This window comes from Scyliorhinus canicula, chromosome 2 (assembly GCF_902713615.1).
Source record: "Scyliorhinus canicula chromosome 2, sScyCan1.1, whole genome shotgun sequence".
Taxonomy (NCBI): domain Eukaryota; kingdom Metazoa; phylum Chordata; class Chondrichthyes; order Carcharhiniformes; family Scyliorhinidae; genus Scyliorhinus; species Scyliorhinus canicula.
In genome coordinates this window covers 210006715-210032525 of record NC_052147.1, presented here as the reverse complement: position 1 = coordinate 210032525, position 25811 = coordinate 210006715, and the positions used below count along the sequence as shown (strand labels likewise).

At 42.6% G+C, this 25811-nt stretch overlaps 1 protein-coding gene across 2 annotated transcripts in view; it reads right to left on the bottom strand.

Moving 5' to 3' along the window:
* Positions 1-13692: 13692 nt before the first annotated feature.
* gorasp2 (golgi reassembly stacking protein 2) overlaps positions 13693-25811 on the bottom strand; it is a 65112-nt gene continuing 52993 nt past the window's right edge. The window contains exons 9-10 of one of the 2 annotated variants that reach the window (XM_038789483.1): positions 24943-25062; positions 13693-18714 (exon numbers count right to left, since the gene is read on the bottom strand). In XM_038789483.1, the coding sequence (XP_038645411.1) occupies positions 18389-18714; positions 24943-25062 (446 nt within the window). In that variant the 3' untranslated portion in view covers positions 13693-18388. The remainder of the gene's footprint in view (positions 18715-24942; positions 25063-25811) is intronic. The other variant, XM_038789484.1, reaches the window with a different exon arrangement.

Below are 25811 nucleotides of genomic sequence, written 5' to 3'. Positions count from 1 at the left end.
GGAACTTGAATAATGTACTGAAGGGCTGGGAGCTAACAGAGGTAAAAAAGGAAAAGAAAAATTGATACGTGGGACTTAGTTCAGGAACACAGACCTGTTAGTCTGACATGAGTAGCATGGGATATTCTAGAATCTATTATAACAGATGTGATAACTGGACATTTAGAGAAGAGTAGTAGGATTGGATAGAGTCAACGTGGAGTTATGAAAAGGGAAATCATATTTGCCAGATCTGTTGGGAGTTTTTTGAGGATGTAACTAATAGAAAAGATAAGGGGGAACCAGTGGGTGTGGCGATTTAGATTTTCAGAAGGCTTTTGAGAATGTCCTAGTCAGGAGGTTAGTAAACAATTGAAACACATGGGGAAGAATTCTCCGGTCTCCGACACCAAAATTGTGTTCAGCGATCAGCCGGAGGATCCCCGTTTGTGACAAAATCATGATGCCTCCAAAAAGGCGTACCCCGATGCTCCACCCTCGATAGTCGAGTTCCCGACGACATGGGACATGTGTTCTATTTTGCTTCATTTTGTTTCGGGAACCCGGCGTGGTGGCTGTGGACTGAGCCCAGCGCTGCCACAGTCGGGTGGGAGCCGTTCTGCGGGCAGGGGGGCCTTTGGTGAGGCTGGGGGCACTGGTGGGGGTTGGACAGGGGTGGCGAGCCTGGTCCGCACATGGCCGATGCCATGTTGCACAGAGCGGGCGCTCTACGCTGTGTGGCTGCTCGCCCTCCAACAGATGGAGGATTAGTGCAGCTTTTGCGCTGTTTTTTCGGGCGTAAAACGCCACTGTTCCCATGCCAGCGTCTTCAGATCGGAGAATCCAGCCCATGGTATTGGGAAGTGATATGCTGGCATGGACTGAGAATTGGTTAATGGACAGAAAACGGAGAGTTGGAATAAACACGTCATTCTCAGGTTGGCAGACTGGGCATAGTGGGGTACCACAAGGATCAGTGTTTGAGCTCCAGCCAGTCACAATCTATATCAATGATTTGGATGTGGAAATCAAATGTAATATTTTGAAGTTTGCTGATGACAAAAAAGTATGTTGGAATGTGAGCTGTGAGGAGGATGCAAATATATTTCAAGGGGATTTAGACAAGATAAGTGAGTGAGCAAGAACATGGGAGATGGAATACAGGGCAGGATACTTCATTTGGGAGACTATATGGGCGGGGTTCTCCATTAGCCGACGGCAAAATCGTGGCAGGCGGCAATTTGACTACAAATCGCGATTTGCCGTTACCTCAAAACCGGTGTCAATGTGTTTCATCCCGTACGTACAGTAGACACCGTTTGCATATCATTAACGGGTCAGACCCAGTATTCTCCAGGATCCCCACGATTCTCCGTCTCCGATGGGCCGAGCTCCTGATGGCACGGTTCATTTGTGCTTTTAAAAATTGTAAACCGGCGTCATGGCTGCTGAGGGAGAGAGAGGCGGTAAGGAAAGAGTCCAACATCGCCATAGTTTACTGACAGTTGTGCCGCTGGCCGGGGGCGTCTGCCAGGGCCGGGGGGAGTAGTGCGGGGTGACCAGGAGGTGGACTGTGGGGTCAGAGTGGACGGGCACAGAACATCATTGCTGCAGCCAGCAAGGAAACCATACAGCTGTGCACACCGCTAGTAGCCCGCTTTGAACCTGGGGCCACGGGCCGTATAGTTATCCCCTCAGGACACCCCCCTTGGTGTCCTCTGGCCCCAGCCGACCCGATCCATCAGCCTTATGGGTGCCCTCCAGCACAACCAGTGCCATCTTTTTGGGATAAGTGTGTGTGTGGGGAATGTAATGTGTATGTACGGCTGCAGCTTGTCAGCCTCCCGAGTGTCGATCACGGACCTGGCATATCCCACACCATTTTTCAGTGGAATCGAGTGTGTTACAAGCGGCACCGGTGCTAGCCACCTCAAGGTAGCGGAATTGGTCCAATTGGGGTGCCAGTTTTTCTGTTGTAAAAGTCCACGGATTCTCCGTTGGCATCAACACTTAGTCTCAGAAACAAAGAATCCAGCCCTATGTTCTCCAACTGGAGCTGAGTCGCCACTGGTTTGTGCTCACGCTGTGAGCGACACCCAGAGGTGATTCACTGTCCCCTGCCATGCAAAGGGGGATGGGGGGGTGGGGGGGGGGGGGGGGTGGGAGGGTCACGAGGGTTCCATTGCAAATACTGCTCTTGGGCTGCCTTTCTATGTGGGCTGCCTGATAGTGTGGTCTGGCAGCTGGGTCCGCCCCACCGTGCAAAACAATTCCGGCCCCCTGCCACAGGAATTGGTGGGTCACCGCACCCCCACCCCCCACAGAATGCACATGAGTGTCCCGACCCACCCTCACCAGACACACCCCACCAGAGACAACCCCCACCAGAGACATCCCTTCAGCTCCCTATATCAGAGGCTCCCCTCATATCAGACATTTCCCTCTCATATCAACAGCTCCCCCTCCCCATATCAGAGACCACAATGTTTATAATAATGATAATACTAATCTTTATTATTGTCACAAGTAGGCTTACATTAACACAGCAATGAATTTACTGTGAAAATCCCCGAGTGGCCACACTCCGGCGCCTGTTCGGGTACACAGAGGGGGAAGTCAGAATGTCCAATTCACCTAACAAGTCCTTTCAGGACTTGTGGGAGGAAACCGGAGCACCTGGAGGAAACCCACAGGAACAGGAACAGGGAGAACTGTGCAGACTCCGCACAGACACTGACCCAAGCCGGGAATCGAACCTGGGACCCTGGTGCTGTGAAGCAACAGTGCTAACCATTGTGCTACTGTGCCGACCATCCAGCTATGCTTGATTGCTCATGATCACATTAAAACAGTTAAGTTCTTTCTGCTGAGAAAAAGAAAGTGAAAGCAATTAACTCCTAGATGTTTATAAACATTGCAGTCAGGTTTAAAGCAGGATGCTTGAGTCCCATTCAACCATGAAGAGAAATGAAATTAAATAATCCAGATATCTGGCTGCCTGGAAGCCGTCAGCCAGTAAAATTGCCGAGCAAATTCTTTGAGGTTTATAGAAGTCTTGCAGATCATAGGATGAGGGGTTTTAAATGCTGGTGATGCTGTTTTTGCTTTTATGAAGTTACAGCTGCTGCTCTCTCTGTGTGAGGCAGCAAGTGTAAGGGACAGGTGAGTTTTAAAGCACTAATTTTTTTTTCACTGTTTCTGTCTGGACTGCCCTTTAGCTTCCCAGAAGGGGTGACTAATGGGGGGGGGGGGGGGGGGCGGCAGTCTCTGTTATGGGGTGATCTCTGTGGGGGGAGTCTCTGCTGTGGGTCTCTGCAAGGGTCTTGGTGGAGGGGGGTCACTGGTGGGAGGTCTCTGGTGGGGGGGGGGTGGTCAGCATGATTTGCATTGTTGGGGCTGGGGGGGGGGCACCTACCTTAAATAATTACCACCTTGGCCCACGTCGAGATCCACCACATCAGGACCATGCTAGGAAATACTTATTCCAATCTACCCCTGCATGAATCCTGGCTAAGAGGTTGGAGAATCATGGAGGCGTGGAGAATTCAGTGCCCAGCCCTTTAATAGGATGCAAAGGGTCAATGTGACCGAAATTTGTCAATTTGTGCAAAGATGTGCAGGTTAGGTGGATTGGCCGTGATAAATTGCAGCTTAGTGTCCATAGATGAGCAGGTTAGTTGAGGTTACAGGGATAGGGTGGAGGTGTGGGCCTAGGTAGGGTTCTCTTTCAGAGGATCGGTGTAGACCCGATGGGCCGAATAGCCTCCTTCTGCCCTGTAGGAATTCTGTGGAAATGAGTGAAAGTAATTTGGCTCATCAAACACACGTCTTCAACTGGCCATGTACAATCTGCCCTATCATATATTGAAGAAGGAAAGAGTATGTTTCTCTCTGATTCATTGAGAAACACTCCAGAATACTGTGCCTATTAAATTTTTAACTTCCTCATTCCAACCATCCAGTTTCTGTCACATTTCTAGATTCTATGTAGCTCATGATATTCCACAGAATATTTAATCACATCTGTCAATATTTATCCCTTTATCCTTCCGATGTTTAAGTTTATGTTTAATTGAAAATTCATGATATGAGCCTCCTTTAGCTATGTATAACTGCAGTAATCATTGCCAAACAGCTAGCCAATAAGGGGGGGGGGGGGGGGGGGGTTCACATGCTGGGCTCTATCAAATTCAGCTTAGTTGTGCTAGATACTTGCAGCACTTAAAAATTAATAACTTGTGAGAGTACAGCCTTTCGATTGCTTTTAGTGCTCTGCTACCCAAAATATTTGATCAAGCACGTCATTTGAAGAGAATGTCATTTGAGTGATTGGATGTAAAATTTCCAAATTAGTGGTAGAAATACGTTAAATAGTGCTTCTAAAGTTTGTTACTATTTCATGCAATAGTTTAAAAAAAATCTTTCAGAACACTTTCAAACCTTCAGGTGTCCTCTGCATGGTACATTATCTCAACCTTTGTAAAGTAAATGCTGTGTGGATTGACATAAAAGTTATTTGTTGATGTACTGTGTTCCATCCCAATCAACTGGTGGCTTGTAATCCCACAAAAGCTAAATTAAGACAACACATGGCAGCAATCCAAAAATGAAAGTGTTATATTTTGTCTTTATACGTGCAACAATCTTTTCCTCATGTAGTCTTTCCAGCAGTTGTACCTAACACATATCGCTCTGAAGGTTGCAACCAATATCTTGATTTGAACAATTATGGCCCATGAATATTCTCTGGTCATGGATTTGAATAACTAATTGAAAATGGAATTAAGTCAATTATAGCTGAGTCAATTACACAGGGTTGTTGAATTTGTATGGACTTCTGCTTTAACTTTAGATTAGTGAATATTCCCAGAAGAAAACAATGTATTTGTCCCTTTTTAACAGCCATCCTGTTTTTTTTTACCAGTTTTCCGCTAGAGAACTGCTGCAGGAGTTTCAGACAACCATGTTTTTGTTTGAACATGTCTTTGCTCACCCCTCAGAATTTTGTGACTATAATGTAACTATGGCTGTGAAAAATGCTTTATTTTCTATCATATCACTGTCACAGCTACTTATTTTTTTGCTGAATACTGATGAATGCTGTGAGCATGGTTCTTATGAATATTAAATCTGCATTTATTAATGCTGTAACAGCGTGCTGATATTTGCATCTGAGACACTCGTGATGATTTTGTGGTGATTGTGTTTTATTCTGCAGGGCCATGTGCCATTTCAACAAGCACATATTTGTCTTGTAATGAAATGGACCCTCATATAGTACTTTTTTTATAAAATTATATTCTCATGTCTATTTCTTAATTGAAAACTGAACCTCGCCTGAACAAAGACCATTAAAATGGCTGACCCTCTGTCTGTGATCCCAGAACAAAATAATTCACTTTGCAGTTTTACACCTCGTTACCTATGAGGAGCTATTAATGATAACCTGGGGGAGTGCCACATCAAAGGTTCTTTATATTTGATAACCCAGGTTTGCCAGCAGAGGGAAATTCTATTAAGACAATGACCTCTCAAACATTCCTTTTAACCTATAATGACAGGGATGTTTAGCAGGCCTGAAGACAATCCAAATACCATTCAGTGGTTAAATATCCTTTGTTGAAAAGCTTGAGGAGAGGCAATGTCATGTGACCTATGCCTCTGGCTTGTTGAATAAGTAATATTACCTTGCTGAGCTGAAGAGCCTAGTCTGCCACCTTAACATTTAACTAGCAGCCCACACCCTAGGAGCTCTGGCCTAGGTAAGACATCTGACCCCATCTACCTTGCTTCTGCTCTGAAGGTTCTCTACCATCACCTATAAAACCAATTCATCTCTGCGTGCCCATCTCAACATGTGAAGCAAACACAATCAGAAAAGTGAATTATCCAGCATTGGTTTTTAACCCACCAACCTCTGTGAAGGAGGAATACCCCATTGGACTTTGTTTCTGGAACCCACATGAACCAATTTATTTTCTCTGTGCTTTAGAACCTTATTTTCTCTATCCCTCTGTTTACTGTCTGATTGTAGAGATAATGTTGCAAGCCCTATTTCATGTTTTGAACATGTACCATAAACTGTGTACCATAAATTGTTTCCCCTATCTCGAGTTTGATGTGGGGTTATTAATTACACAAAAACTATAGGGTGGAAAATACCCTGCCGCTGATAAAGAAACAAATCAAAACACCTTTCTGTTTATAGTGGGTGGTGAGAGGGGAAATTAATGGCGTGTAAATTAATCTCCCCTCCTGTCTGTGCAGTTATGCCAACTCATGGAAGTATTACAAAGGGATTGATGTCAGAACATACTGAGTATATGTCAGAAAGTACAGGCCTAGCCTATAGAAGTACGGTTGGAATTTATGCAGCACCCCGGCAAAGCTTAAATATTATTTTTATTGGAGAATAAATATTTTCTTGAGCAGTGTTTTGCAATTTAAATTGACATCTGATAGCTTTCTTAAATGTTTGGCTCAATATATGACTAATATCTCTAATGCCTGATCAATCAACCATGACCGGGATTTTTGCACCCACATTTACCGCAGACACGAATGGAGACGTGGGCGCAAATTCCTACCGGAGTCAAAAAATGAGAATCTCACCGGTGTGATCTGGTATTCTAATATTCCTCACCACTCATCGGTAACATAACCCAGGAAGGTGAGGACGCTAATTTTCATACATTTAAATATGATTAGTGGGTTTCCCCACGTATCGTCCACCCACATTAGGAATTTCCCCCTCGCTGACATGACGTCCCGTCTGTGAGGTTTACAACAGGTTTTGCAAAATGTGAATAGGGCGAAGGGAAGCCGCCGGGGTGCACAGGTAAGTATAATGCCTGGGGGGGGGGGGGGGGGGGGGGGGTAAGAGGGGCTGCAAGGGACTTGACCGAGCAGTACCATGGCAGTGGGCTATGACACTCTAGCCTTAACAGCTATTGCATGTGCGCTTAGTCCACTGGGAAGAAAGTCTTGACCCAGGAGACTGCTGATGTCAGCAGGGACCTACTATGAAAGTCTTGCACCTCCTGAGGCACTGGTACTTAAACTTGTTGTAAGAGATGAAGCTGTATTGATGGTCTCGTCTCCTTGGAGCTGGATTGCTGCATCCAACCCCTCTGCCCCGTGGAGCAGCATGTAGCTGAGCAGCATGGCTGTTTTGCTGCTGCTCTTGTTCCTTCATGACCGTTAGTGGTTTTTCTGCTGCTCTTGTTCCTTATCACAGCTGTGAGGTAGAACAACATCAGCGGCTCCCATGTTGTGATGAAGGCTCACAGTAGGACAGTGCAGCCTGAGCTCCAGGTGTGCGAAGTGCACAACCGGCAAACTCCCAAGAGTCATCTGTCAAGCAGCAAGAGAACACTCTCTCAAACAAAGAGCTCTGAGCACCAACCTCTTACCTGGGCACGGCTTGAATTTCCCAGTGTTCACAGCCTTCCCAGGCCGCGAGCTTTACTGAAGAAATAATCCCTGCCATGCATGCAATTGCTGTCAGTTTAGGAAACAGTTGCACTGGCTTTTAAAACCCGAATAGTTAGTTCAAACAGCAGTTAATCATTTATTGCCTAATGACGTTTACCCGACAGCTCCAAGGGGGTTCTCCACTCACCTGCGGAGGATTGAGTTTGTTTTTATGATTAGAGTACTGATGGTGTTTAATTGCTGTACCGTTAGGTATGTTTGCTAACATTGTATTCTGAACGTAATGTAACTGCAAGGCATAATGAATACGTTTAGCCAAATGTTAGATAAGTCTTGAAATGCCAAGAAGCAGTGTAAAACGGTTAATTCAGTTAATGTAGAACTTTACTGGAAATGCTTTAAAATGAGGACTACCTCAGGGAACAAAGCGAGTAAGCTGTAAAAGCAGGCTCTGCACATATTGACCCTTTTAAACTGTCATTATTCGATAAATGAGCAGAGACACAGCATCAGGAGGTGTGATCTTAATGTTTAAGACCTGTGAAAGACAAAAGACATGAGTTGAGCGGAATGAACAATATCAAGGAAGTTCGAGCCTCTGAGACAGACAATAGAGACAGGGATCATGCCAGCTCAAAGTAGAGCCTTGACAGGACAATTGAGTAGTTATCAACCAACCAAGTATTTAGAAAAGGAGTTTTGCCTAATAGGGAACCGAGTCAGGGCTAGAAAAGGGTTTAAAGTAAGAGCATGTAAGACCCCAAAGCACACATTAAAAGTAGACATGATGTGGAGATGCCGGCGTTGGACTGGGGTGAGCACAGTAAGAAGTCTTACACCAGGTTAAAGTCCAACAGGTTTGTTTCAAACACGAGCTTTCGGAGCACTGCTCCTTCCTCAGGTGAATGGAGAGGTATGTTCCAGAAACATTTATATAGACAAAGTCAGAGATGCTGGACAATGCTTGGAATTTGCAGGTAATCAAATCATTACAGATCCATTAAAAGTAGAACATGACTTTAATCAACAGGAAGAGATGGTGCCTCAGAGAATTGAGAGCTGGCATTCCTGAGTGAATTGGTTATTTACCTCTGCCTTTGCTAAGTATTGCATTTTGTACTTTTTATGTACTTATGATTAATTTAATAAATTTTATTAATTTATGTGACAACATACTTGGACGCAGCATGGTTTGTAGCTAAGCGTCCCCTTTAATATCAGCTCTCCCAACTCAGCCTGACAATTGTAGTGGACCCAAAATCTTACACTTGCAAATCCACCCAGGTGAAATCCAGAAGTAGGTGGGATGATGTCAGATAAAAGCAACTTACTGCAGATGCAGGAATCTGAAACAAAAAAAGAAAATACTGGACAATCGCAGCAGGCATAGCAGCATCTGTGGAGAGAAGGGAGCTAATGTTGAGTCTGGATGGCTCTTGTCAAAGGGATGATGTCAGGATCCCTGCCCATTGCTCATGGACCCGAACCTGCCTCCTCTTGACAGTAAGATTCTGCCCTGTCTCTTTTCATTGACCTCAAATCTGTCTGCTTTTTTCTCCTTCACCCCATGTTCTTTGTTACTTCCATTTCCACTAGCTGGAACTCATTCATCCAGGAAATTATAATCCAGTGAGCCTTCCTGGAAGAGATTCTTAGAGACAGGATTTACTCACATTTGGAAACAAATGGACTTATTAGTGATGGATAGCACGGTTTTGTGAAGGGAGGTCGTGCTTCACTAATTTGATCGAGTTTTTCGAGGAAGTGACAAAGATGATAGATGACGGAAAGGGACTACATGTTGTATACATGGACTTCAGTAAAGCCTTTGACAAGGTACCTCATGGTAGACTGGTACAAAAGGTGAAGTCACATGGGATCAGAGGAGAGCTGGTAAGTTGAATGCAGAACTGGCTTGGGCATAGAAGACAGAGGGTAGTAGTAGTAAAAGGGTGCTTTTCTGAATGGAAGGCTGTGACTAGTGGCATTCCACAGGGATCAGTTCTGGGACCTTTGTTGTTCGTCGAGTATAAAATGATTTGGAAGAAAATGTAGCTGGTCTGATTAGTAAGTTTGCAGATGACACAATTTGGTGGAGTTGTGGATAGTGAAGAGGATTGTAAGAGGATACAGCAAGATATAAAATGGTTGGAGTCTTGGGCGGAGAATGGCAGATGGAGTTTAATCCGGGCAAGTAATAATAATCGCTTATTGTCAGAAGTAGGCTTCAATGAAGTTACTGTGAAAAGTCCTTAGTCACCACATTCCGGCACCTCTTCGGGGAGGCTGGTACGGAAATTGAACCCACGCTGCTGGCATTGTTCTGCATTGCAAGCCAGCCATTTAGCCCACTATGCTAAACCAGCCCCTGTGTGAGGTAATGCACTTTGAAAGGTCCACTGCATGTAGGAATTACACAGGAATTAAAACTTATGCGAGTATTGACAGCTAGAGATCTGGGCATGCATGTCCACCGATCACAAAGTGGCAACACATGTGGATAAGGTGGTCAAGAAGGCATACGGCATGTTGGCCTTCATCGGTTGGGGCATTGACTATAAAAATTGGCAAGTCATGTTGTAGCTGTACAGGACCTTAGTTAGGCCTCATTTGGAATAGTGTGTACAATTCTGGTTGCCACACTACCAGAAGGATGTTGATGCTTTGGAGGGTACAAAAGCAGTTTACGAGGGTGTTGCCTGGCATGGAGGCCATTAGCTATGAGGAGAGGTTAGATAAACTCTGTCTGTTCTCACTGGAACGACGGAGGTTGAGAGGCGAGAGGTCTACAAGATTGAGTGGCATGAACAGAATGGACAGTCAGATGCTCTTTCCTCGGATAGGAGTCAAGTACTAGGGACATAGGTTTAAAGTGCACCCGGAAAAGTTTAGAATGGATGTGAGGCAAGTTTTTTTTAAACAACAGAGGGTGGTAAATATATGGGACGTGCTCCCTGGAGAGGTGGTAGGAGCAGGTCGATAGTGGCATTTAAGATGCATCTAGATAAATATATGAATAGGGTGGGAATGGGAGGACTCCGTGAGCACATACAGTTTTAGTTTAGGCTTGAAAGGCCTGTTCCTGTGCTGTATTGTTCTTTGTTCTAGTAGCAAGAGAATTAACATTCTGAATGCAAGTAAGCTCAGTTTTATTTAATACAATTGGAGTGACATTGAAGGTAGCTTTAGGATAAAACCTGGAACACATTAAAAGTTTGGGGGACATTAATATAACTGCTGTAAAGAATAATTGAGACATTGAGCAAGATTTGATGGTTATTGGTCAATGCACATCAAGTATTTAGATGCATTTTTAAAAATATTCAAGTATTGGAATTTGAAATAATAGTTGACTGCATATAAAGGAAAACTGCAGGAGAAACACTGCCAGTGTGGATGGAGTATTCCGGGATACTGCCATTCCAGCAAGTATTTATGTACAAGTTAAAAAAAAAATTACAATGCTATCATAGACATCCTAATTTTCCACTTTCACACTACTTTTGGGGCAAGGACACCAATCTTCTTTCTACATCAGTTTCCAAAACCTCTATTGTTTTGTTTCACTATAACACAAGTGTTAAAACTAAGGTCAAGTGAAGCAACATCATATTACAATGTGCAGTCGTGAATGCCAGAGATGTTAACCCCAATTGAATGTCCACTCACTGCAATGCAAGTTCTTTTTAAAAATATTGCATTTTCCGGGCCGCGCAGTGACCACAGTGCTGCCTCACGGCACTGAGGCCCCGGGGTCACTGTCCGTGTGGAATTTGCACATTCTCCCGACCCGACCTGCCCCACTGACCACCCAATCTCCTCCGAACCATTCTCAGCCACTCAGCAGACATCTCCCACTTGCCTCTAAATTTACCTGCTTTACAGCAGTTAGTGCTGTAAATGAGTGTAGCTTCCTTTTGTCTGATGCTGGTATATTTGATTGAAGACTTTGGAAGCCCCTGAACAGTGTTAGTATCCAATAGCTTCCATTGATGGATTTTAAATACGTCAAAGCTCAAGGTAAAAAGGTGAATGGTATTGGGTATTTGTTGGTTAATTATACTCAGATGCCTATATAAAGAACAGTCAGCCAGTGCTGGTGGAGGTGGTGTTGGAGTGGAGATGCAAGTTCTGTGGTATGCAATAATCAGTTTCTACTGAAGCATCCTAGTCTGAGTCTTCTTCACAACCAGGCTTTTGATTTCTCTGACAAACTGCACCTTCTCTCAGGGCCCAAATTAAAGTTGGACATACTCAATTAAGGAGCTTTGGGAAAGATGGGGCCATTTCGGAGACAAATGCATATTTAAAAAGAGAAACAAGAGCTCGGAGAAGGGTTGGCTGTTTGCAAGTGCTTTTTGAGCATAAGTGTGATTATGGTGGTTTTGAAAGCAAAAGAATATTGCCTGGAGAGAACCACTGAAATGATGGTCAATAGAGAAGGACTGAGGAAAACAGAGAGAAACGAGTACAATGGAGATTCAGCGTGATTAGGCTACGTAAGAGGGGTAGTTTGGCTTGGACGTGGGACAAGACAGCAGAAACCAGGTGAATGGAGGGTCTCTAGGTGACATTAGATATTTCCACCTGTTGGTACAGGTGAGGGTGGATGGGGCAGGAGAGAAAGCTTTAAGGTAATGGTCAGTAATAAAGAAAGTAGTCCAGGGTTCCCTTGGCACTTAGATGAACCTAGAGAAGTGGTCAGTTTTGTCTAAGAATAAATCCTGCACAACACAATCGTGATTCAGCTAGTTAACATTCTCCTTAGTTTATCATACTCTTTGGTGGTCAGACAATATGGAAATGATGGACACTACGATGCATTCAAAAAAGTAAAATGGAGTAGGATGTCCTATCCCCCCCCCTCTTCAAGGAAACCTAAAATTATAGGTTAATTCTGCGCTTTTTCATGATTTTAGCTCACCACACTACTTCAGTGCAAAAGCATAAGCAGAACACATCACGAAGTTGCAACTAGCTGTTTTGAACATTGGATATTTTCTGATGTTTCTGCAGGTTACCCAGAGAAACATAATTTAACAAAATATAAAATTACAAAGGATATCACATTCACAAAAGATGCTGGCTTAAAAAACCCCAGTCCTGGGTTAAAAAAATAAATATAAACTGAGGAAAACAAAGAAATGTTCAAATCTGAATTTATTGCTTCAATTCTGTCCGGTTGATCCATCAGGAATGGTTCATTTTGCACGTCTCATTTGCACATTATGATTAAGAGAGCCAGCTGCATCTACTTGTTTCTCTAAACATCTGTGCAACCAAGGGTTTATTATGAGCTTCTATCATTTATGAGCTCACATCACAAATGTTCCAGTTATCATTCTTGTATGCCTTCAATTACTTTACAGAAAATTAGACTCCACACTTGTAGTGTTCCCTGCAAAATAGTCCTTATAATTCGTTAAGAGTGCATAATATGAAGTTTAGAAACCTATAGTTTTTTAGCCAGCTGTTTGGAAATAATATTCCAACATTCTGCAGCTATCGTTCATACGGCAGCTTGGCTTAGTTGGTAGCACACACCTGTAAACCAGAAGTTGTCCCAAATCAGGACACAATCTGAAACTTTGCACTGTTGGAAATACATCTTTCAGATAAGACATGCAGTTGGACAAGATCCCACTACTCAAAACAAAAGGGAGCTGGCCCAATATTATAAATAATATTCCGCTCGCTTTAACAAATGAAAATGAACAATGAGCCAGTCTGTTATTTGTCGGACCTCGCTGCCTAATTGTCAGCACAGGAACAGTGAATGCATTTATTGGTAATGAAATGCTTCGAAACATCCTGACAATGTGGTAAGGTATTACTTTGCAAATGTCCATTAATTCTTTCCAATTACGTTCCATCTAAAAAAAACCCTTCACATTTCAGCAAACCATCTCAGCTGTCATGATGGTTCCTTTTCACATGTAGAATAAATCTTCATAAATGTGGTTCATGATTCACTTCCTTCAGTCACAAACAGTACACTCTACTATAGTTCTCAACACAGTGGATTCCTGATACCTTCTATACCCCCCCTATAAACACACCCAACAAAGTTAACAAATCTGAAATCCTCCTGAGACAGATCTCAAGATGCAACACATATCTTGGATACCCAGTCCATCACCCACCCACCCTCCTGGACAGAGAACAGATTAGCAGGCTGTTTTAAAAACAACATCTCCTTTGACCAAGTGTGACTAGTGCCACAAGAGATCCATTTGTCCTCTCGCAACTGGAATCAAAACACAAATATACACAGCAAGCTGAGAGGGAAGACAATAGAAACCCTTTATCAAAACAGCATGTAGAATTACAATTTGAAAATAATCTCAAAATACAGTACCAGGGGATTAGTCTAATAATAGATCTTTTAGGCCCTACTTTCCCAAGGTTCTGGCTTGAGTTCACCACACTGTTGTTTTGGAGTCAGACATTTAGAAGTTGAAGCTCCATAGCAGGACTTGGACATATACTTTGGGCCAGCATATTTCCAAATGTAGCATCTCTTCGGTACTACACCAGAGATGCTTCTTTTAATGAGACATTAAACTGGAACCCCAACTACATGTGGTGATTCAATTGAACGATAATGTTCCATGACGATGACAAGAGGAAATTCTGGCAGCTACCTTTGCCAATGTTCTTTTAACCATCAAAACAGATTAGACATTTAACTCATAGATCTTGTGCAAAATGGTTGCTACCTTTTTAATAAAGCAATGACTGCATCTCAAGGTAAACTTTACTTGCAAAGTGTTCCAAGATATTTCTGATGAGAATCCATTATTTGTTCTCACCATACTATTGTATGGTGTACATCAAAAAAGTGGAAATCCCCAAAAATTGAATTTATGCACCCTAAAGCATACATACCATAAAATGTACGTTTTCGTTTTTATGAAAGTTATTTTTGTTCCATTAGGTTTTGATGTGGGGATAAGCATGCCATTTTCTTAATTACACCCAAATGGATGTAAAAGATCCCACGGCACTATTACATGGAGCAGGAGGGCTATCGCAGGTGCCCTGGCCAATTTTTATCCCTCAATCAACACCACAAGGGAAAAAAATGACTATCACAGACTGCTGCTTGTTGGAGCTTAATGTGCACAAATGACAACTGCATTTCCTGCATGGCAACAGTGACATCACTTCCTTGGTTGTAAAGCACTGACGTCATGAAAGGTGGTGTACAAATGCAAGTTTTTTCTTTCTTTTGAAAATATGTTCTTGACTAAATTTGGCTATCTAATCTTAACCACTATTTTGTTTACCAGGGACCAACACATTAGTCAGAGTTATTTAAATATACAAAGGTTTTGTTTGCGTCATAAAAGGATATCATTTTTAGTTCTTTTCCGAAGAAACATGTGGAAAGAATAGATGGTCAGACAACTTAAAAGTGCCTAATGCCACCAAATCCTAAAAGGTATTTACGGCACAGCCGAAATTTGTAATGACCACTCTTTTCACATTTCCTTCCACTGTCACCCTGGTTGAATCCCTCCCCTGGATTAAACCTTGTTGTCTTAAGAAATTCCAATTAAATGCAGCTATGACATCATGCAGAACATGAAAAATAATCCTATCCTTTGTGTAACCCAAGAATTGAGAGAAATGCCTGCTTTTACTAAGAGTTAAGATGCTCAGGTCATTTACTTTGCCTTTTAATAAAATTTAGTATCTTCCCAAGAACAATATATCACAACTTTGGAATTTTGCAAAGGACACTACCTGATGGGAAAAGATTTGGAACCATTTCCCTCAAAATATTGCAGATATTGGGATCATTCAAGCTTCCAAGACTGATTAGAGTTTTGCTAAGTAAAGGCATCAAAAGGATATGGAACAAACTTGTCATTTGTCTAACTGAGATGAATGGCATACATCCATTCCCAAATGGTCTGTGCTGGTTGGCACCAGCAAAGCTATACTGCCAGCTTGGAGAGTTAGCTGTGCATGTGCACAGAATCAAGTTAGCAGGAATGGCACATGTTTTGGTTGGATGCATTTTACATCTCACCCATATTACTGTCTACTGAAGACCCCAGGTGGGTTAGGTTAAAAGCACGGGTATTGTTTCTGACACATTTCCATAAAGCTGCCATTTACCATGCCCACCAACAAGTTTCAGGAGACATTCAATGAAGCTCTCATTTTTAGCATTAGAAACAATCCCAACGAGCTGCATAGGAGGCCAAGACAAAAGAAGAAATATTTGGAGAAAAACCTTAATACAAAGTGAGTAAGGAGGTCCAAAAGGCGAGGGTTTCCTTCCCTGATGGCAATGGCAGTAAATTCATTACATACTGTTCATAAATGCCTTCAGAGACAAAAGGGACATAAAATATGGAGGGTGACAATCTTGACAAATTGTCACATACCAAAAGCTACAAAATCAGAAATGCTTTTGTCATGTAAAAGGCACTTTTTGAACACTAAAGTGACACATCATTCAATTGTCCTAATAAAGCAATTTGCAAAATTAAGTCAACACAAAAAAAAATCCCAATTGTGAAATGTTTTTATAACAGTTGGATACTGTGGCACTGAACTAAACGATTTTTTATAAAAAGTCAATTGTGTACATTATATACTGTGTATGAAGTAGTTAAAATTTAAATTCTAACTGTAAACTATATAAAAAGCCTACAATAGTCCCCCCCCCACAAAATTTTAAATATTTGTTCATGAATGGTTGGCAAAAAAAAAAGTTCAAACCCAGATCAGCTGGAGATGAATTCTCAAAATAGTCTTGTTACCAATCATTAGGTATCTAAAAAAATCCTGAACAACTCTGATCAGAAATGTCCGTGCTGATCATGAAAATAAATTCCAGTAGATTCCTTTTAATATTGTACATATTGATTTAGAATGTGCAATGTATTTTAAATATGTAAAGTTAATTCATTCCAAAGTTTCAGGTGGACAATCGAATAACCTAGATAATTAAGTATTACATTTTAAACCGATACATTGACACCTGCAATGAATTAAGATCAAACAAGAAAAAACATGTTTCAGTAGTTCAATTTTATACAATTCAAGAAGTCATAAAAACAAAGGATGCAAATTTCTCTGGCATTCAGACACCTCTTGGACACATGGAACATCTGAAGTAGTGTGTGCGCAGAAGTTTGGTTTTCTCTAATTTGAGTAAGATGTAATTGTTTGCATTAATGATGCTGTTAGTTTGCATCAATTTCAAAGCAGATACTGCTTTGAAACTGTATCTGCAGTATATTCAAATAATTGATTCAGTATAGATTCCATTACTACTTTATAAATACAAATAATTATTCTTTTAAATGTCTATGTGGGCAGATTAAGACAAACGTTTATCCACAGAATTATATGCTATGTTTCATGAAGATGTTTTACAGTAGAACACTACATTTAAAGAATATTCATGCTATGTAGTGGAAATAAAGTAAAACATCAAGCCACCTTATTTGGAATGGGGTACTAGCAATTTTCTTCCTTAAACTAGTAACTAGATTTTTATTTCATATTACAATACAAGTCATTTATAGATCCACACCATGCTCCTGACCACTATTAAAAAAGTCTCACATTCTACTCATTTCCTTAAAATACTCGTCAGTTGTTACCCTATCTTCTCCAATGTCTATGTTTTCTACTTCAACATATTTCAATCAATTAAAACATTAAGGGTTCTCCTGCATCTATTTCTAAAAATGCCCCACCTCACTCAGCATAGATATCAACATAATTGAATTAGCTCTTGGCCTTTGTTTGCACTCAGACACACATTCAACAACTCAGGACAGCAGGAGATACTCAGGTTCACTGTCCAGAAGTTAACTATCCACTCACCTCAAAGCCCAACTGCTCTGATAAAAGTAAGCCTATCTCTCCCAAATTCTCCTTCAATGATCATACTAACAGGTTTGTTAAAATATAGTCAGAACAAGCAGTTTGAGATTAAATAGAAAATCGTGGCTTGAAAATTACTTGGGATTAGTGGCTGAGATCATTTAAATTTACAGTGCTACACCAGCCCAATCTGCTTCCACAACATTGAAAAACGAGTCTCTTAATCGCTGTCTTACATGAAAAGCCCCTCAATATGTTCTTGCCTCATTCTTTTTAACACCATTATTTCTTCGAGGAGATTGTTACTCAATGCTATTCACCAGCATTGCAAATGGCATTGCACTTGTGTTGAAAACATTTCACATGATTACATTTAAAGAATTTCTACTTTTTATCATATCATATCACTCACTTGAAATCCTGACAAAGTCACAGGGTTCCCAGGTTATATACACAAAAGTAACATTAGATTTTGGCACACAAGAGTTGACAGGGTAGATTTTTTTAAAAATAGAATTTTCCTTCTATTCTGAAAAATACCAGCAGAATTTGAAATTAAATGAATTAGGACAAGTTTTCCAGTAGAATTTATTGCTAAATCATCTCTTTCAAATATATTCCCCGTTCTGTTCACAGTGACACCTTCTGGATTTCAGGTGCACATAAGCTTTCTCTTGCATTGTTTCCCTTCAATCATTAAAAACAGTGGGATGTTTTAATGATACAGGACTGACCTAGTGATCTGCAAATTGTACAGGCTAGAAAAGATTACAACCAAAATACCATGTTTTGATGCAACAAATATGTAACTGAACAGCACACATGCTGTACCAGAAACAAACCTCAGCTGGGAGGGGGAGCGGAAGAGAGGTAATTGAATCTGTACTTGATAAAATAATTTATTTTCCATTTACATCAAAAGTAATCCCATTGCTTCACAATGTGGTAAACCATCCAACTGTATTAAAGGTATGCATTTACCTCATCCTTACAATTATGTACAATGTTTTAACGCTCCTTGAGATGTGATCATGCCAGTCTATCTTTTACAATGTTTTAATTTCAGAACATTCTGCAGCTGAATAAATACATTAATCAACTCCTGCTTTGAAAAGGTCTACAGTTAAGACTCAGAAAAAGCTTGTGTGTCTGCGAAAGCAGAAGATGGTTCTTCATTCTTTGCATTAGGTGATGCAGTTGCCTGGATGTCAGCAGTTGTCATGGAAACTGGTGCAGTATCCAAGATGAGAGCAGGGGTTTGTTCAGCAGGCGGTGCAGAGGCAGAAACACGAAAACCAGCTTCTCCTGGAGAGATGGCTGAAACTGTTTCAGTTAGACCAGCCTTTGCCTCAGTAATCAAGGGTGATTGTGAGGGAAACATGGTCGGCATTGTTAGAGGGGGCAGTCCAGGAACTGTTAGTGGCGGCAGCTGAGCAGCTGATGGAAAACCTAGAAGGAAAACATGAGAATTACTTTCAGATTTTGCACACTCTATAATGTCGAAAGGTTGTGTGCATAGCATTGTGTCATGGCGACTGAATCTGTAACCATTTTCTGATTATGATTTCCAGAGAATGGAATTTGTCACATGGAAATTTTAAACGCCAATTTTTTTTAAAAAGGCTGGAAACAGAAAGCAGTTTCCAATAAAGTGATAATAGAGTGCTGCAACAGGACATGTGTTGACACATGAACATGTTTTTAAAAATTTGTTCATGAGAGCACTATTTGCAAGGCTAGCAGCTCTTCAGAAGTTAGTGCTGAGTCCATCTGCCCACAATGCTGTTTAAGAAGGGAGCCCCAGCGCTAGAAAAAGAACAATGATACAGTTCCAAGGATGGTGCGCAACCCAAAAGGAACTTGCAGGTGGTGGTGTTCACATAAATCTGCTGCCCTGTTCTCTAGGTGGTAGAGGCCATGGGCTTGGAAGGTGTTGCTAAAGGTAGCTTGGCAAAGTGCATCTTGTGGATGGCACACACTGCTGCCACTGTGCACCTGTAGTGGCGCGAGTGAACGTTTAAGATTGTAGATGAAGCACCGATCAAAACGGACGCTTATCCAGTCGCCATGATAAGGTTCCCCACGGTCGGCTATTGCAGAAAATACGGAGGCTGGGGATTGAGGGTGATTTAGAGATGTGGATCAGAAATTGGCTAGTTGAAAGAAGACAGAGAGTGGTAGTTGATGGGAAATGTTCAGAATGGAGTTCAGTTACGAGTAGCGTACCACAAGGATCTGTTCTGGGGCCGTTGCTGTTTGTCATTTTTATAAATGACCTAGAGGAGGGCGCAGAAGGATGGGTGAGTAAATTTGCAGACGACACTAAAGTCGGTGGAGTTGTAGACAGTGCGGAAGGATGTTGCAGGTTACAGAGGGACATAGATAAGCTGCAGAGCTGGGCTGAGAGGTGGCAAATGGAGTTTAATGTGGAGAAGTGTGAGGTGATTCACTTTGGAAAGAATAACAGGAATGCGGAATATTTGGCTAATGGTAAAATTCTTGGTAGTGTGGATGAGCAGAGGGATCTCGGTGTCCATGTACATAGATCCCTGAAAGTTGCCACCCAGGTTGATAGGGTTGTGAAGAAGGCCTATGGTGTGTTGGCCTTTATTGGTAGAGGGATTGAGTTCCGGAGCCATGAGGTCATGATGCAGCTGTACCAAACTCTGGTACGGCCGCATTTGGAGTATTGCGTACAGTTCTGGTCGCCTCATTATAGGAAGGACGTGGAAGCTTTGGAACGGGTGCAGAGGAGATTTACCAGGATGTTGCCTGGTATGGAGGGAAAATCTTATGAGGAAAGGCTGATGGACTTGAGGTTGTTTTCGTTAGAGAGAAGAAGGTTAAGAGGTGACTTAATAGAGGCATACAAAATGATCAGAGGGTTAGATAGGGTGGACAGCGAGAGCCTTCTCCCACGGATGGAGGTGGCTAGCACGAGGGGACACAGCCTTAAATTGAGGGGTAATTGATATAGGACAGAGGTCAGAGGTGGGTTTTTTACGCAAAGAGTTGTGAGGCCGTGGAATGCCCTACCTGCAACAGTAGTGAACTCGCCAACATTGAGGGCATTAAAAAATTTATTGGATAAGCATATGGATGATAAGGGCATAGTGTAGGTTAGATGGCCTTTAGTTTTTTTTTCCATGTCGGTGCAACATCGAGGGCCGAAAGGCCTGTACTGCGCTGTATCGTTCTATGTTCTTATCCAGGTTCAGCTGGAGTGTTGTCAGAGCTGCATTCATCCAGTATTCAATCACATTCCTGACTTGTTCCATGTAGATGAACAAGCTCTGGGATTTAGGAAGTGAGTTGTTCACCACAGAATTTCAAGCATCTGACCTTCTTGTAGCCACAGTATTTATACAGCTAGTCCAGTATTTATACAGCTAGTCCAGTTAAGTGTCTGAACAACAGAAACTCCCAGAATGTTGGAGGTGGGGGTTCAGGGATGGTAACACAATTGAACAGCATTGACAGATGGTCAGATTCTCTTGTGATTACGGAGATGTTCTTGCCACGAATCAGCCCAAGCCTGAATGTTGTCCAGGTCTTGCTGCATGTAAGCAGGGACTGCTCACGTGTCTGAGGAGTGGCGAATAATACCGAATACTGTGCAATCATCAGCGAACATCCCTACTTCTGACCTTGTGCTGGAGGGAAGGTCATTGATGAAGCAACTGAAGATGGTTGGGCCGAGGACACTACCCTGAGGAACTCTTGCAGTGATGCCCACGGTTGCGATGATTGGCCTTCGACAACCACAGCAGTTTTCCTTTGTGTCAGGTATGACTCCAACCAATAGAGCTCTGGTACCCATTGACTTCAATTTTGTTAGTATCCCTTGATACAATCAACTAGCCTCGCAAGTTCACTTCTTATGTCCATGTTTGGACCCAGGCTATAATGAGGTCTGGAGCTGAAAGACTCTGACGGATCTCAACTGAACATCAGCAGGTTGTTGCTGAGCAAGTGTTGCTGGACAGCACTATCAATGACCCCTTCAGTCACTTTGCTGATGATTGAGAGTAGATGTTGGAGTGGCAATTGATTGTATTGGATTTGTCTTGTTTTTTGCAAGCAGTGCATACCTGGGTAGATGCCAGTGTTTCTACTATACTGGAACTGGTTTGCTAGGGGTGCAGCTGGAGCAGAATCCATCAGTACAGCACACCAGTATCATGACAGGGCCCATAGCCTTTGAAGTATTCAGTGACGCAAGTAGTTTTTTGATATCTCAATGGGGTTAACCAAATTGACTGAAGGCTGCCACGTGTGATGCTGGGGATATCAGGATGTGGCAGAGATGGATCACCCACTCAGCACTGCTGGCTACAAATTCTTCAACTTGGTCTTTTGCGCTGACGTGCTGGGAATGTCCATCATAGAGAATAGGGATGCTTGTGGAGCCTCCTCCCCCTGTTTGATTGTCAACCACCATTTCTGACTGTGTTGTAGCTGCACTACATCTTTAGATATGCCTGCTGCTGCAGCTGGCATGCTTTCCTGATTCCACTGGCTTGAATGTAATGGTAGAGTGAGGCATATGCCAGGTCAAGGAGGTTACAGATCTGGTTGAGCACAATTCTGCTGATGGCCCAAAGGACCTCATAATGCCCAATTTTGAGTTGCTAGATCTATTTTAAAATCGGTCCCATTTAGCAATGTGGTAGTGTCACAACATATGGAGGATATCCTCCTCGTGAAGATGGAACATTGTCAGCACAAGGACCCGGAGGTGCTGACTCCTGCAGTTACTGTCATGGACAGAGATATCCATGACCGGTAGACAAGGGCGAGGTTAAGTAGGATTTCCCCTTGTTCTCTCTTGCACCATCTGCCATATGCCCAATCTAGAAGATATGTCCTTCAGTTGCTGCCAAATGTGTCGAAGTTTGCAGATGACACTAAGATGAGTGGTAGAGTCATGTGTGCAGAGGACGCTGAAAGTCTGCAAAGGGATATAGGTAGTTTGAGTGGGAAGGGTTTGGCAGGTAGAGCTCAATGTTGATAAATGAGAGGTCATCCATTTTGGTAGGAATAACAGCAAAATGGACTATTATTTAAATGGTAAAAAATTGCAGCATGCTGCTGTGCAGAGGGACCTGGTGTCCTTGTGCATGAATCGCAAAATGTTTGCAGGTGCAGTAACTAATTAAGGCAGCAAATGGAATTTTGTCCTTCATTGCTAGAGGGATGGAGTCTAAAAACAGGAAGGTTATGTTGCAGCTGTATAGGGTGCTGGTGAGGCCAAACCTGAAGGACTGTGTACTGTTTTGGTCTCCTTACTTGAGAAAGGATGTACCGGCACAGAGGAGATTCACTAAGTTGATTCTGGAGTTGAGAGGATTAATTTACAAGGAGAGACTAAGTAAACTGGGACTATACTCATCGGAATAAGAATGAGGGGGGGGATCTTATAGAAACATATAAAATTATGAAGAGAATATTTAAGATAGAATCAGGGAGGTTATTTCCACTGGCGGGTGAAACTAAAACTAGGGGACATGGCCTCAAAATAACGGGGAGCAGTTTTAGGACTGAGTTGAGGAGGAACTTCTTCACCCAAAGGGTTGTGAATCTGTGGAATTCCCTGCCCAGTGAATCAGTTGAGGCTACCCCGTTGAATGTTTTTAAGGCAAAGGTCAATAGATTTTTGAATAGTAAAATAATAAAAGGTTATGGTGAGCGGGCAGGTAAGTGGGGCACAGTCCACAACATCAACCATGATTTTACTGAATGGCAGAGCAGGCTTGAGGGGCCAGATGGCCTTCTCCTGCTCCTAGTTCTTATGTTCACATCGAACTCTTGTCTGGTTGTGCTACAGAGTCACTTTTTTTTTAAATTCAAATTTTAGCAATTAAATATAAAACACATAGCATTTACAAAATAAAACCAACCCAAAACAAAATAACCCCCACTCCCCTAGGCAGCAACCAGCTCCCCAAAATGCAATACAAATAAAGCCCCTCTCTTGTAGCATCCCTCACTCGCCGCCCTCAGAGCAAACATCTCCAAATACAAGAATTCCATTATATCCCCCAGCCACACTGAGGCACAGGGTGGAGAAACGGACCTACACTCCAACAGGACCCACCTGCAAGCAATCAACAAGGCGAAGGCTAAAACATCTACCCCCACACCAGTCTGCAAGTTTGGCAAGTCCGACACCCCGAATATTGCCCCCAGGGGACTGGGCCCCAAGTCCACATTTAGAATTGCCGACATGGTTCTCAAGAATAACCCCAAAACTTCTCCAACTTTGGACAGGACCAGAACAAGTGTACGTGATTGGCTGGGCCCCTCTCACACCACTCACAAATACCCTCCACCCCTTCAAACAACCGGCTCATCCTCAACTTCAGCAGGTGCGCTCTGTGCACTATCTTTAGCTGCGTCAACCCCAGCCTTGCGCATCATGTTGAGGCATTCACACTCCGCAGCACCTCACTCCACTGTCTCTCCTCCAGCACCATCCCTAGCTCCTCTTCCAACTTCATAGAATCTACAGTGCAGAAGGAGGCCATTCACCCCATCGAGTCTGCAACGGAAAGTGGACCCTACTTAAGCCCACAACTCCACCCTATCCCAGTAACCCCACCTTTCGACACTAAGGGCAATTTAGCATGGCCAATGTACCTACCTGCACATCTTTGCACTTTGCCATAACCCCCTCAAGAGACACCCTATCCTCTGCCAAAATCCTCCCATAAATCGGTGAGATGACCCCACCCCCTCTAACCCCATCACCAACACCCCCCTCAGCAATGAGCAGGGCGGTGCCACTGGAAAGGTCGGACAGACTTTTTCATAAAATCCCACACCTGCACGTACCGGAAACCCTCACCTTGCGGCACCCCATACTTCGCCCGCAACATCTCCAGAATAGCAAACCGTCCTTCCAGGAACAGCCCATCCTGGAAATTTTGCATCCATCTTCCCAGGCTCAAACCCCTGGTTCCCTCGAATCGGACTCAAATTCGACCCTGTCCCCAACTTAAAGTGTTGCCGAAACTGCCTCCATAATTTCAGCGTGGCCACTACCAGCAGACTCCCCGAATACCTCCCTGGGGCAAATGGAAGCCGCACCATTGCCAAAGCCTGCAAACTCCACAAAACCCTGCCTCCATCTACACCCACAAAGCCTCCATCTCCCTACTCCAGTCCTGCACCTTCTCAGCGTTCGCCACCCAGTAATAGTATAACAAGTTTAGAAGGGCCATGCCCCCAAACTGTCACCCTCTCTGGAGCACAGTCCTCCTAATCCTTGCTACCTTACCTCCCCACACAAATGATGACATCAGCCCAAAACATTTTCGGCAAAAAGACCGAACAAGAATAAAAATCACGGCAAAATGTTCATCTTAACTGCCTGCACCCGGCCTGAGGCTATCCCACCTCAGCAAACCCCACTTTAACCCTGCCCACCAAACTCATAAAATTCAATTTATGGAGCTGAGCGCAGTCCAGAGCGACCTGCACTCCCAGATTACTGAGTCACTCTTGATGATGGCCATTGAAGTCCCACACCTTGAGTACATTCTGAACCTTTGCTGCCCTTGCATGGAAATTTTAAAAGGGGCAAAGAACCAACAGAAATTATGAGAAGATTATATTTGAAATTACTTCCCACTTATAATGAAAAATGGTTCAATTTCAAGTACTCTAGAAACATACCAGCGGGCGGAGGTATCACACCTATTCCTGGTAAGGTCACTGGAGCAAGGTTTTGTAGGGTGATATTGAAGTTGGGTAGGTTGGGCAAATTAGGAAGTCCACCTGGTAATGGCATAAAACCTGCAAATATTAAAATTACATATAATTATCAATGTTAATAATGTGAATAATGCTATACATGTGGCACCTCTTTCAAAAAGTGTTATAGTGCTTGTGCTTACAATATAAATAATTGTTCAATAGTACTTATTGATATAAAAGCAAAATACGGATATTCATGTTACTCAATTCATCACATCATTTAGAATACCTGATAGAATCCTACAGAATTGATTTAGCTTTCAAAAAATGAACAGCAATTAAAAATTCATAATGTTATCAACCATTTAAAAATCAAGTTACTTATGAATGGACCACATTATTGAAGCAAGTTACACGCCGAGGACCTGTGTTCAATCCTGGTCACTAAGTGTGGAGTTTTCTCATTCTCCCAGTGTCTGCGAGGGTCTCACCCCACAATCCAAAAAGATGTGCAGGGTAAGTGAATTGGCCACGCTAAATTTCCCCTTAATTGGGAAAAAAAGAATTGGGTACTCAATTTATTAAAAATAATGAAATAATTAAGTAAATTGACTCACTGTGCATCAAGTCCTTTTAGGTCAGGCCAATGAGCTTGTATTATTGGTCAGAACATGGCGGGATGGTTTTGAAGTGAAAAATATTGTCAAGCTCCGTGTTAACCAAACATTTGCCCAGTTAATATTCACTAATTAGTCCATATTTTAAATAATTGTCTTGTGTCAGTGGAAGTTTCCAGTTTGACACATTGAGAGTGTATTACAAAGTACATCGCCAGTAAATTTTGCAGA